This window comes from Myxocyprinus asiaticus, chromosome 26 (assembly GCF_019703515.2).
Source record: "Myxocyprinus asiaticus isolate MX2 ecotype Aquarium Trade chromosome 26, UBuf_Myxa_2, whole genome shotgun sequence".
In the NCBI taxonomy this organism is placed as follows: Eukaryota; Metazoa; Chordata; class Actinopteri; order Cypriniformes; family Catostomidae; genus Myxocyprinus; species Myxocyprinus asiaticus.
The window spans coordinates 27,961,949-27,976,265 of record NC_059369.1 but is presented as its reverse complement, the minus strand read 5'-3'; the positions used below and the strand labels follow the sequence as shown (position 1 = coordinate 27,976,265).

General features: G+C 37.1%; 1 protein-coding gene across 1 annotated transcript in view; it reads right to left on the bottom strand.

Moving 5' to 3' along the window:
- The window catches only part of LOC127417351 (ras-specific guanine nucleotide-releasing factor 1), a 49,120-nt gene that overhangs the window by 2,707 nt on the left and 32,096 nt on the right, over positions 1–14,317 (bottom strand). The window contains exons 15-26 of the mRNA XM_051657324.1: positions 8,361–8,731; positions 7,405–7,524; positions 5,107–5,277; positions 4,906–5,012; positions 4,046–4,158; positions 3,740–3,800; positions 3,435–3,538; positions 3,146–3,230; positions 2,236–2,433; positions 1,875–1,954; positions 373–490; positions 215–283 (exon numbers count right to left, since the gene is read on the bottom strand). Coding sequence (XP_051513284.1) covers positions 215–283; positions 373–490; positions 1,875–1,954; positions 2,236–2,433; positions 3,146–3,230; positions 3,435–3,538; positions 3,740–3,800; positions 4,046–4,158; positions 4,906–5,012; positions 5,107–5,277; positions 7,405–7,524; positions 8,361–8,731 — 1,597 coding nt within the window. The remainder of the gene's footprint in view (positions 1–214; positions 284–372; positions 491–1,874; positions 1,955–2,235; positions 2,434–3,145; positions 3,231–3,434; positions 3,539–3,739; positions 3,801–4,045; positions 4,159–4,905; positions 5,013–5,106; positions 5,278–7,404; positions 7,525–8,360; positions 8,732–14,317) is intronic.

Sequence of the window (14,317 nt, the reverse complement as noted above, 5' to 3'; positions counted from 1 at the left end):
TATGTAAATAAACAAAACTAACCTAGTTCCTTGAGGTAACATTTGCAGGTAAGCACTTTTATAGTGTAAAAATTTACATTTTTAATTAGAATATAACGACTTATAGAACACACAAAATATACTCAAACTTGCTAAGGCAACAGGTGTGGTACATGTTGATTATGAGAATCTCATATATTTGCCCCATATGTACACACCAACAACAGTTAAATACCTTTGGCTGGTAGTCAATCTTGTATGCCGTTTGCTGAAACTGCCTGATTTCTCTGATGATATGTGAGATCTATAAAAATAAAGAAAAAAGAAAAAAAAAATTAAACAAATTATAATACAAATGATGTTTATAGCTCTCTTCAATCTTAAAACACTTACCATTCTCATCTTGGAAAAATTGACCAGGTTGTCTTCTGTGTAGTTCGGTGTCCCTTCCTCAATAAAGGCCAAGTCAGTGAGGTACATTCCCAAATACGGCACACAGGGAGGGTCACAACTAGCAGGATGAGCATACAAATATTAGCATAAATTTCTAACATATGCTCAAATACCCAGGCCCAATTGATTTGTTCTTCAGTTATTAGGCTCAGCATTAAGGATTGCCTGGGCCAGGTTTATGCTCAGGATAAATTCATTTCAAAATCAACATGTGGCATGATGCGTATCGTAATGTGACTTTGTTGGCAATACCCAGCTCTAATATATATATATATATATATATATATATATATATATATATATATATATATATATATATATATATATTCAGGGTTGGGGAGTAACGGAATACATGTAACGGAAATACGTATTTAAAATACAAAATATAAGTAACTGTATTCCACTACAGTTACAATTTAAATAATTGGTATTTAGAATAGAATACATGAAGAGATTTCTTTGCATTTATTGTCATATATTTAGTCCTTTCAGATGGAAAACATTTATACATATAAATGATGCGATCCAAAGTGCATTTGAACAGCGGTGAAACACTTTCTTATGATGTGTTACATTCATATGAGCAGACAGAGAAGTAAGTTTGCAGTAAGTTTGGAGCAGAAGAAATAGAAATAAACCTTGTGTAAATTGTCAGCTTTACACTAAGCTAAAATACTATTTCTAGCCATTTTACATGCACTTGTTACCAGGCACAATCATATTTATCAAGAAAATTCATGTTGGATCATAGGATCATTTCTTTTTGTCTAGTAAAACCTTTGATATTAGGGCAAAAATCGTATTTTTGATAATTTTTGTATTGTTTTCCTGTAAAAAATATCTAAAAATCCTTAAAACAAGATCAATTTGATTAATCTTGTTTTTGAAACAACACTGCATAAGATATTTAGGTTTTTCATAGAATGTATTTTTAACGTGTATTTTGTCTTACTGTACTGGCAGAGTTTTTATAGTCAAAACAAGTGAAAAAAATCTACTAGTGCTGAAGAAGTAATCCAAAGTATTTAGAATACATTACTGACCTTGAGTAATCTAATGGAATATGTTACAAATTACATTTTACAGCATGTATTCTGTAATCTGTAGTGGAATACATTTCAAAAGTAACCCTCCCAACCCTGGATATATATATATATATATATATATATATATATATATATATATATATATATATATATATATATAGATAGATAGATAGATAGATAGAGAGATAGATAGATAGATAAAAAAGAAAAGAAAAAGAAAATACAAACGTTTCTAAAAATAAAAACGTTGTTTGATTGACTGTGGTAGGGCCAGTGAAAATGTTGACAGGGCAAATAAAAATGCAGATTAAGTAAATTACCACAAACGTACAGACGTTCAGACAGACTTATGGTTAAACTGATGACAACACTGTGCCTCTAGGTGTTTCAACTTACTTTTTTAAGGCCTCTCTGAGATTCTTGAACCTTCCTTCAGATGAGACCAACTTCTGCAGCTTGTCAATGACTGCTTTGGTCTAAAAATATAAATTAAACAAGCTATTTGAAATTGTATAAACTTTTATCAATTTGTCAATGGTCAAGACACACATGAAAACAACAGTAGAAAAAACATTTATATTACGAACAGTTCACATTGTTCAATGGTCTCAACAATCGATAAAATGCACTGGTTCTACTTTCCGCTTATATCCACTGCCATAAATGTCTAACGTCAGATGGATGTTTTCACATTCTTTGTTGAACAAGACACTCCACAATCATTCAGACTATGTTAATGATGTTTAAATGGCCTCACCTGTTTGGACACTTTGAGCCAGGTCTTCTTCAGACGGAAGACGGAACTGCGATTGAGAGATGAGGTGATTTCTAGTACGGCGTTGTAGTTATGGAGACAGCGGCAGATATCGGCGACTGCCACCCACTTCTCTATCACTGCTACTCGTACATTCACATCCTCACTTTGTAAGATTTCCGTAGCGATCAGGTCACTGATCTTTAAGAGAGAGAGAGAGAGAGAGAGAGATACACTGATATTGTCTTAATTATACTTAAGAATGATAGATCTGTCATAATTTACTCGCCCTCATTTTGTTCTAAACCTGCATAACTTCTTTTCTCCACTGAACACAAAAGGAGACATTCAGCAGAATGTTAGTCTCAGTCACCATTAACTCTCATTGCATCTTTTTTCCATACAATGACAATGAATGGTGACAGTGGCTAACATTCTGCCAAACACCTCCTTTTGTGTTCCTCAGAAGAAAGTAAGGAAAGTCTTACAGATTTAGAACAACATGGGGCTGAGTAAATTAAAATAGAATTTTCATTTTTGAATGAACTATCCCTTTAATATCAGGTATTGAGATCAGGCATTGCTTTGCAACAACATTAATGCTCCCATATACTGTACTTCTATAGTTATTTCCCATATATTACTGCACCAAATATGGTGTAAGAAATGACACAATTTTCGTTTTTTATTTATTTTATTTTTTTTACCCAAGGACTGGTTCAGAGGAGAGCCATTTTATTAGTTATAGTCTGAATAATTTATGCCTATAATGCAGTGATCACCTACAGTACTCCCATATATATATGATTTAAAAAAAAAAAGATATATATATATATATATATATTTTATTTTTTTTATTTTTTTTAAATCAGCATCAAGATTACATAACATTTTTAACTGAACATGCACATACATCATTGAAGTGTTTTGTCGTTTTCATGATGTAAGGAGTCTTCTCATTCTTGTCGTTCTTCATCCATCCTTGACCAAAAAACTCCCTGTACATGACAATGAACATATCATTTGTGAGGAAAAACAACATTGCGTTTGATCTACAAGACAATGGCGTGTTCATGCAATAAAATGCTCTACATTTCTGGTGTGATTACAAAGTGTTTTTGAATTAATGTGAAATGTATTTGAATAAAACCATCTCTCTGACATGCTGTTCCAAACTGAAAACACAACACAATTGCACTCACTCATATGGTATGACTTTAAAAACAAGGTGATCCAACAGAGTGAGCTGCTCTGCAATCTCCAGAGCTGAATGATTCTCGAAAGGCTCTGCCTTTCCTCCTTCCGCCTACATAAAAATAAAATGCATTAGGAATGTAATTAAACTTGAACTCAGTTTCTATTTTAAAAAACCAACATATAAGCAAACTGACAAAGAAAAAGGGGATTTTGTAATATACACTGTCAAGGTTTTGATGGTTTTGGTTTTATCGTGAAAAATGCTAAACAGTGTGGAGCATTGAATATGAGCCAGTATCATGCTACTAACCATCTGTAGCACCTCCTCCAAACAGATCTGATTGTCACCAGGATCCTCCTGTGTCAGTGTCCTGTCAGAAGAAAAATGATTGCTTTACAAGTAAAACATAACAGTAAAGACAAACATTTACTGTATGCACACTGAAAGTCTATCTGTCAACGTAAGTGTCAATGCTATCAGAGTCAGTATCATTCAGCTAATCCAGCAGACTCATGGAAATTATGTTTATTGGTAGGCCTATATAGTGTTTTTACATCAGCTGAACCAAGAATAGCATCCAACCCTGAAGTTTGGGTGTAGGCAGGCTCTTCTTACCTTATGATGTTGGCTGCAGCTTTCCTTTCTTGGGTCAGCAGTTCAGGGTCATGCATTACTTCCTCCAGGAAACTAATCACTTTAATTTTTAGCTCAGTGTTGGTTTCAAAGTCCTAAACAAATGCACACACAATACACAGTTTTGCAAAAACAAAATGCAAGCCAAAACAAGAATATTATGACCAGGCCCATACGGAATCTTTGCCCAAAGGACTACACAAAAAGCTCTGATTTCTGCAGGATTGAAAATTGTACACATCCCCAACCCCTTGTGTGTTTTTTTTATTGAAGCAATATAACACAAGAGGCTATGTTTTACAGTGATTTTATCAAGGGAAAGGAGTGTTCTTTGGCACAATGGGAAGCAGAGTAAAATAACTGTAGCACACTGATTTGAGAGTCTTATTGCTTTTATATTACAACCAAGTAATACTGTAGGTTGTTTACAGTTGCCAAAAATTTAGCAGCCTGCCGTAACAATATAAAATGTGCAGTCACAAGTGAACTTTTCATTTTATAATAAATACTCCGACTAATTTGATAATGTGTTCAGTAATCATTAAAAGTGAAGTACTCCCAGTTTAACACATTTTACCAAATTTCAATCCATTCCATAAAATTCTGCAGATTGTTCCATTTTATTTTATTTTTTCAAAAACCAATGCAGAAAATGCCAAAAAAAAAAAAATAATAATAATAAAAAAAAAAAATCATCAGATTCCATCTGGGCCTAATTATGACCCACAACCAAGACCATAATCAGTTTGGACTACTTATTTCTATTTGATCACTTATGATGTTGGTATTACGGTATATTATCATTTTCAATTTTGGCCATATGCTAGGACACTCAATCTCACCTGCGAGTGTTTGGATACCCAGTGCCTGAGGACATTGAGAACTCTGTTAGTTGCTGCTCGACGAATCACAAACTCTTTATCTCCGTTCCTCTGATCTGTGGGGAACCCTAATAACCAATCAAGATTCATATTAATCACTTTTCTACCAGGCAACAAATATTCACAGCCTATGAGAGTATGAATCAGATTGCTTATTCCTACCTGTGCTTGCCAGAGACATGCGGCGATACTTCTCCTTGGTTGGCGTGCCCTCATTGGCACCAGCAGTGGCGATGGCAAAGGCAGAAGCGGCAGACAAGGCGCTACGGTTGTTATCCAGCTCCCGGCAGGACGACATCACCATACCATTATTGTAAGAGAACAGAGAGAATTCTGCACAGACAGAATGACAGAAACATTTACTCAACCATAATGTCCTTTGAAACCTGTCTGACTTTATTTCTTTTGTGGAACAGAGTTATCTGAATGTCCAAACTATTCTTTTCCATACAATAAAAGGATTTTCAACATAAGATATTCAGTAATTAACAACATTAATATTTGTCTGCTCCTCACATAAAGCTATCACATGGCTTCAGAAGACTTTGAATATAGCTAACAATTCATATGGACTATTTCTATGACTCTTTTATCGTGCTTATCTCCTATTTGGAGATTAACACCTCCTGGTCCCCATCCACTTTTAGTGTATGGAAGAGAGTAGACTTCAAAACTTCACCTTTGGTGTTCCACTAAAGACAGAAGGTAATACTGGTTTGGAATGACATGAAGGTAAATGATGACAGAAATTTCATTTTGTGTGAACTATCCCTTTAACATTTAATCAAATGACTATCCATCACATTAACATTTTTTATAGATTGACTTTAAATTGGGTTAGACTTACTGTATGAAGTGCCACTAGCCAAAACAGAAATGCAAAAAGTAAAAGATGAGGTAAATGTGACTAAACATGTTCCAGAGTGCTTTCCCCTTTAAGAGTACAGCAGGTGTAAAAGAAGGCAAGATGGACTCAAGCAGAAATAATGGAGGTAGTGACATTATCGCCACAATGAACAGGCCTCCGATGATGACATATGAAAATGTCACAAATATCTGCAGTACCCAACGACTGTTCAACAAGAATCAGTGTCTGCATCGGCCGCGACCAGCAACAAGACACTAGTTTTCCTTACTGTTACTTTTGCACTTGTAAGCACTTTCCACAGCCTAATGCGTTGTGTGACCATATGAAAAAAAATATTTTATGAGCATAAGATCCTGCAATTGAGATTTTTTGATGTTGTGCATCTAAGCATCCAGCAGGTGGTGGTATGAAACAAACTCACTCACTGCATCTTCATCAAGACAATAAGCAGGGCTCTGATTCTCAAGATGCTTGAGACTATAAATAGCTCATCATTTCACTTAGATGTATGGCTCAAATACATTCAACAAAACAAAAGCAGTATTTGTAACAAAACAAGTTTGTTGTTGCATGTTTCAAGAAGGGTTTATAAAAGAATACCGAAATAATAGAAACATGCCTTATTCTTTCATTCACTTGTATGAAACAATGGGGTGATCATTGACATGTGACCCCCATTTAATTCTGTTTTAAAAGCAAGGAGACAGCATTGTTGCAGTGCACTGACGGCACTCCAACAAACCTGGTAACTGGGATGGCTGAGAGAATTCATGCTAATGGTTGCTATGGCACAAGTATTCCAAACACCTACTCACACCTCTTTTGGTGTTTCCCTGAGCTTTTTTAAAAAAAAAATGTTTTATAAATCCACAGAATTAATGAGATTTTGAATGAATCGTGTCTTGCGAGGGTTCCGTGTCCTAACAATTACTTTAGACCTTAACAGATTCAGTGTTCCCCTTAAACTACAAAAAGACATAGAAAACAAACAAAAAATACAATATAAGACATTTCACTTTAAATATAAGACATGTCACATACAAAAAATATTATAAAAATTATTAATCCACAAGGGGCCTTGGCTTGGCTATATGCAAAAACTTTAAAGGGATAGATATTCCCCCGTTTTCTCACCCTCATGTTGTTTCAAACCTGAATGATTTTCTTTCTTCCAGAGAACACAAATGGAGACGATAGAGCAGTAGCCCCAGTCATTATTAACATTCATTGTATAGAAAAAAGATGCAATAAAAGTGAATCCTCGGAAAAGAGAATGTCATACAGGTTTGGAACAACACAAGGGTGAGTACATATTACAGAATTAAAATTTTTGTGTGAACTATCCCTTTAAACATTTTGCATACAGCCAAGTCAAGTTTTCAGAAATTAAAATATAATTTTAATCAAATTTAGCATTAAACACTGAGTTTCTCAAGACAGCTAGTCTGCCATTTTGAACCAATGATAAATGTCACATTTGGCTGGTCTGAAGGGTGCTGGTGGCTTGTCAGCGTGAGATGCAGGTGCTCTGGTTTTCATGCCAGTGAGCGATAACAACATGGCAGGGAAGTCTAGGACAGAGTGTCTTCTACCTGAGGAGTTTTTGCATTTGACGTTTTTTGGAGTGGTGGGCGACTTGGTGGGTGACACTTCAGCCTCTGCCTCATCATCCTGGATCTGGTCGTTGTCGTTCTCCTCTCTCACTGAAATGTCTAAAAAAAAATTCCAGGGTCATAGATAGAAAAATGAGCATTAGTTTTTCATTTGCATAATACATCAAACACATGAAATAACTAGACCTACCATAGTATGATAGTTTGCTGTAGGGTTGGGCGATACAGCTTAAATATTCTATATTTTTCAGTCCTTTTATGATATTTAATATATAAATATATTTAATAATTATGTGTTTGTTCTCTTGGCTTATACAGGTGATTTTTTTTTGTCCAGTCAGAGGAGCCATCATTTTATCCAAACAGCCATTGTTGCCAAGTAGATTCAAAATATATAAGAACTAAAACACAGTAAAAATCTAGAAATAATCAAGACATGTTTTACGTGTTTTTTTGTTTGTTTTTTTAGTAAATGAACATAAGAAATTACAATCATTTTCATTTATATGCACCAATATAACAATTCATAGCACATATAAGTAGGCAAATGTAGCTCTTTATTGCTTTACCATTCTAAAACGTGTCATAAAGGGGTTTACATGAACATCTAAGTGGTGATGCAAACAATTCATTAAATCAGAGATTGGAATCAATTAATTGAAACGGACAGTTTGAACTGATTCACAGTCATAAATCGAACATACCAAATCTGATGCCATTTTTGCTTCTGAAGTTTAAATAAGAGATTCTATTAAAACATTATGTTAATATTGTCATACCTGCAGGTCTAAAAACAAGGAAGGATCACAAAAGGAATCTAATGAAATGCTCTTTAGGAAACTTAACAGGCATTTAAGAAGCACATTAAAATCATTGTGATATTCACAATGTTGTGTAATTGTGTGGTATTTTAGAGAGTGCAGATCAAATCTCACCCTGTTTGCACAGAGACACCTCATCAGTCTTGTCCGTCTTGCCCTCGCCCTCATCGGGGATCTTGCTAGTGATGGGGCTGGACACGTATAGTTTGTTGATATCCAGTGTGGTCTTGCTGAAAGGGGACATGGAGGAGTACATGCTTGCATAGCCATTGGAGGAACAGCTAAGGGCAGCCAGGTCCAGAGCCTTCCCACCAGTAATAATGGGGATGTTTAGGGAGAGTTTGCGGCGGCGGTTAGGGGACGAGGTCTTGGTGATGGCCAGTGGGGGTGGGGAGGAAAACTTGCGGCTGGCACGGGGCGATTTAGGAGGCTCTCCGTAGAGGAGCTTGTTATTCTGGCTGCTGGCGAAAAACAGCTCCAGGGATCTGTGTCGGAAAGAGCAGAGGGCAGGATTTGTTTACTGACCGTGCTATACATTCTGTTGATTGAAACCTCTTAAGGGACATAATGACATTTGTCAAGTACATAAAGTTCAGAGAGGATTTAGACTTTCAAAGGTAAGAAAATTCCATTCAAATTTAAATGTGATTTTATATTAAAATTTGAATTTAAAAGTGAAGTGTGCAGTTTCTGCTAGTGTCACTAACTGGAATTGGAAATGTAAAGAATGTTTTTATACAGGTTTTTTCGAACACTCCCCTTGTCTTCCATTGGTCAACAAACAGACCAGAAACAGAATTTCTCTCCCCTGAACTTATGCCATTGGTTGAGCCAATGCTGCTGTGTCAGACTTGTTAGGGTTTTCAAACAAACAGGCAATCTTTTAATTTGTGCCACAAATCCACAGTGTTTAAACTTTTAGGGGAAACAACTGACATGTTGTTGTCTCTGCATTTTATGCTAGATTAGGAGATGGTATTTTAAAAGGGTCAGTTCAACCAAAATTTTAACTCTATCATCATATACTTACCCTCATGTCGTTTAAAACCCAAATAATTTTCTTTAATCCATAGAACACATGTGCAGCATTATAAGGAATGTTGACATTGCTCCTTTTTTCTTTACAATAAAAGTCAGTGGTGAATTCTCAGGGCCAGCAAAGCCTTCTCTGCTGGCCTAACATGCCAAATAAATAAATATTTTTCATCCTTTCATTCTCAATCACCTTTTTGCCTATGTATTTTTAATCGCTTTCCACTCTTAAATAATCTACAAACAGAGAAAAACTAAAAATGTATCCAGTCAGAATTTATTCCCTGATGCTTACAAGCGAAGCGTGACAACTGTTTCACAAATCGCATGCCCGAAGCCCGAAGCCGAAGCAGCGTGTGAGTTTGAGTTCCACCCCCTCAGGCCTTCAGAATTTCCACAGAATCCCTCAACAGTGTAAATGAATGCGCATCTAAAGTTAGATTGTCAGATTCATCAGCCAATCAGATTGATTTATTTGTTCTTGGTGGGTGTGATCTTTAGGATATGTCTCGGTCGAGGTTTTCTTGCTGGCCGTGAGTGACGCAATCACACTTCATGTGACGTAATTTGAAAGCGAAGCGCGCGAGATCTTACTGACGAGTCGACTGTCATTACTGCCGCTATCGCCATTGAGAAAGAGATCCTTATGTATTTAAAAACCTGAAATGTTCTGCATGACCGTGTGATTGCTTAATTTATTAAAGAGGAATTTACTTCAAGTAAATTGGTAAGTGCTTTTTGCATTGTTATAGCAACATCAAGAGTTTTCTAAATGTAAATTAGGCTGCTTGAGTATTCAGTGTCAGATCAAGTTTTGTAAAGTAGTGCTGCGTTCCATTCAACTCGGAAAGTCGGATTTTACAACTTCCTACTAGGAAAAGTGCAATGGAAAGCACCTTGAAGTCAGAATTACAACCTGTAGGCTCGTGCAGAAATTCTTCACTTTATTAAGTAATATCCATAAATGAGTTCGTTTCATTACATCATATTAAATCTTGTTTAACAAACGCCTGCAGAAACAGGTGTATAAAACATTATAATCTCTTTTGATAATCGTACACCTGAAGCACAAAGGCTAGTGCTGCAGCATTGTTTGTCAGTTGGGTTGCTAGGAGATATCTCTAATGAGAGTCAAACCCCTGCTAAGCTAACGGGAGCATTGCAGTTCTGAATATCGGGGAATGGAATGCATTTATGGTCAGCGATATCAAGTAGGAATATCCCAGATCCAACTTGAATGGAACGCAGCATAAATGTGTACCTTGACGTTTACATTTAAATTGCAAATAATATTAGATAGATTTTTCCATGTATTATAGACCTCCTTGGTAGATTCATATGAAAAATTATGATTTTTGACTTTCATTTCACAAAAAAGTCATGCTGCAGTTAAAATTAGGCTTGCTTAAGCATTAAGTGTCGTTTCAAGTTCTGGTTTTCGTGCATGGATGTGCTTTTAAAATGTCAGTTGACTGCCACTTAATTTATGATAGGCATAGCGTCTTATTCATTGTGAAATTGTGTTTTCTTAATGGCATGAATCACACTGAAGGTCTAGACTTAAAATGCACGGCCCGCAGCTGGGAATGGTGACTCCACCATAAGACATTTTTGCATCAATTCAAAAAAGTTTACATAGCACAAGCAATCTCCAAGACATGCGTTTTGGTCCTCTGGAAACCAGGAAGTAGTCATGTTCACTCTAGAGCTTTTCACACTGCGGTTATTTCATTCTAAACCCCTGGGTAAAGCAACATTTCAAACTTGTAATTTTGAAATGGGGATAGCACAGATTTTTACACGGGATTATGAAACCCTGATTCTGAGCAGGGTTAGCACCGCAATTGAGGGGTTAACCCGTTTTGCTGTGCCAAAGGTATACACTGTGAAACGATGCGGTGTTTGAATGTTTTAGAAAGTTGTTTAACAACAGACAACCAATCATATAATGCCTCAGTGCTTACCTCATAAAATATTCATGCGCTTTGTACCGTCACTGAAACTTTCATGCGCTGCTTACGTTCTCCGTTTGAGCAAAACTGGTAAAGTGTCGAACAGTGATGGGAAACATTATCCGTGTTTTTGTCACAGTGTTTTTGTGGCATATTTCCGAAGACAAAAGACAAACAGAGCTGATTTGCATGCCGAGATTTCCACAGAAGAGCAGCTCCATTTACAGGCTGCGTGTCTGTCGTGAGCTGTATTCATCAAATCACTGTTACTGACACCACAAAATATGCAAATAAAAATGTTAACCCGGGGTTTACGAATGTAAAGTATGTACAGTGTAAAACATGAAACAGGATAACCCAGGATTCCATTTACCCAGGATTTAGAATAACCCGGGGTTAACAATTTCAAGTGTGAAAAGCCATTCTGAGTCACAGATTTTGGTCCCATGAAAACCAGGAAATAATCACGTTCAAGTAAACAATGGTAAACGCCATTCTGAGGTTACATTTTTGCTCTCAAACTACATTTTTAGTTTTACACTGAAGGTCAGGTTTAGGGTTGGGTTTTGGTTAAGGGCTAGGGTTAAAGGGTCAGTTCACCCGAAAATGAAAATGCTCTCATCATTTACTCACTGTCATGATATCCCAGGTGTGTATGACTTTCTTTCTTCTTCTGAACACATTTGAAGAAAAAACAAGTGGATGGTGATCTGACTTTTGAAGCTCCAAAAATCATAGACAGTCAGCATAAACGTCATTGATAAATGACTGCAGCAGTTAAATTAATGTCTTCTAAAGCAATACGATCGCTTTTGATGTGAAAAAGATCAGTATTTAAGTATTTTTAACTATAAACTATAAATAATTATTTAATTAAAAAGTACTTAAATATTGACCTTTTTCGCACCAAATGCGATCATATTGCTTTAGAAGACATTAATTTAACCACTGGAGTAGTGGGTAGAGTAGCCAAAAACTGAACTCAAGTAAAAGTACAATTACTTGAAAAAAATATTTACTTAAGTAGAAGTAAAAGTAATGATGTAAATAATTGAGTAAGAGTAAAAAAGTATCCAATTAAAATAATACTCAAGTAGCGAGTAACTAGTTACTTTCATATGTAACATAATGGACGTTTACTCCACAATATTCCATTACATAATACACATTTAACGTATTTCAGAATAATAATAATTATTATTATTATTATTGTACATTCTTTCATTATTCACCCTCATGTTGTTCCAAACCTGTATGACTTTCTTTCTTCAATGCAACACAGTTAAGGAGATGTATGACAGAATGTTATCATTGTTATCAATGTTATCAATTGTTCCCTGTTGTCCATGAGAAAAACACGCCACATCTGTCAAACGCAAAGTTGCTGTGCAGTGTGCACGTGCAGAGATGCGCTCCAGTAGTCACACCCACACGCGATAGGCAGAGCAGCCACTTCATATTTATTGGATTTATAAAGTAGGCACTGATATATTTCTGATTTTTAAAAAAAAAGTATACTTAGAAACTGAAGTCATAAGAGACCATAGTTACAGAATCACCCTGAAAATGACCATCACCACAACACAGACAAGCTCACATCAGCACAATTGCCAAAACTCACCACAACAAGTTTTCTTAAGTTGGAGCTGCAATTTTTATCTTGAAATATCCAGGGGCCTGGGTAGCTCAGCGAGTATTGATGCTGAGTACCACCCCTGGAATCGTGAGTTCGAATCCAGGGTGTGCTGAGTGACTCCAGCCAGGTCTCCTAAGCAACCAAATTGGCCCGGATTCTAGGGAGGGTAGAGTCACATGCGGTAACCCCCTTGTGACCCTAGTCTCCGTGGTGTCATGCACAACGAGCCATGTAATAAGATGTGCGGATTGACTGTCTCAGAAGTGGAGGCAACTGGGACTTGCTTTTGGAACCACTTTGTGGACATTTCACCCGGAAAATTGTAAACAACACTTCCAGCTCGGCTACTGGGGACAGTGGTTTGAATTTTGGTTAGCACAAACTGATTTCAGCAGCAGAACATTCAACCTACTGTTACCGAATTCATAGTGTGATCAGTCTGAAGAATCTGCCTAAAATCTCCTTTTGTGTTCCACAGAAGTAAGTCATATAGGTTTGGATAAACAACAGGGTGAGTAAATGATGACAGAAATGCCCTTTTGGGGTGAGATTAGCACAGATTTTGAAAACATCTTACGCCACATCCCTAAACAACACAAAATAACATAAAGTTATATATTTTCCTATCAAGTTACGTTTCAGCCTCTCATTGCAGATTATGATTTAGTTGATAATTGCTTCACAACACTGTGATGTCCTGAGCTGGTACAGTGCTGAGAGAGAAAATTGTCTTTGTGGAGCATAAACAGCCTACTCTTCACATCTCTCTATAAGGTTGGAGAGCACTGCACATAAGCTTTCCCACACATCGAGCCACCCCTACACGTCATGCTTGCACAGAAATAGCCCCTCTTATGACAGTCTGGGTCACCGTTTGAGCTGAGGCAGGGCAGCTGAGCGGGGGAGGTCTAGGGAGGCTCACAGCCGTGCAGTCTGCCCAGGGGAGAGTGGGTGCTACAGGCTGTGGGTGTGTGGAAGCTCCCCGGCTCTTACTGATTCGCCTAGATCTCCGTCTTCAGGGCCAACAGAAGGAGGGAGAGCAGGGAGGAGAAGAAAAAGAGATACAGAGGAAGAAAGACAGAAAGAGACAAAAATAATAGATAGAAAAAGAGAGAGAGGGGTTGGTGTGCTCTGGCTGCAAAACGTGCACACTAAATATTTCATCTCGCAGATGCAGTATGGTTGGAGGGTGGGGTCCTGCAGCAGAGTGGCCAGTTGCTAAGGTGATGGCGACAGAGCCCCACTGAGATGCTTCAGTTAGGCAGGCACGCAGGCGAGGAAGCAGGGCCCAATTATTGCTGTTTCCAGCAGAACACACACACACATACACGGACTAGGGCGACACACATTAGTGTGACCTCTCGCAAGCCTTTAGCAACTCCAGCACATCTCACTCCCTTCCCCTTTGGCTTTTTCTCTGTCTCACTCTCTCTTTTCTCTCCTTTTATCCG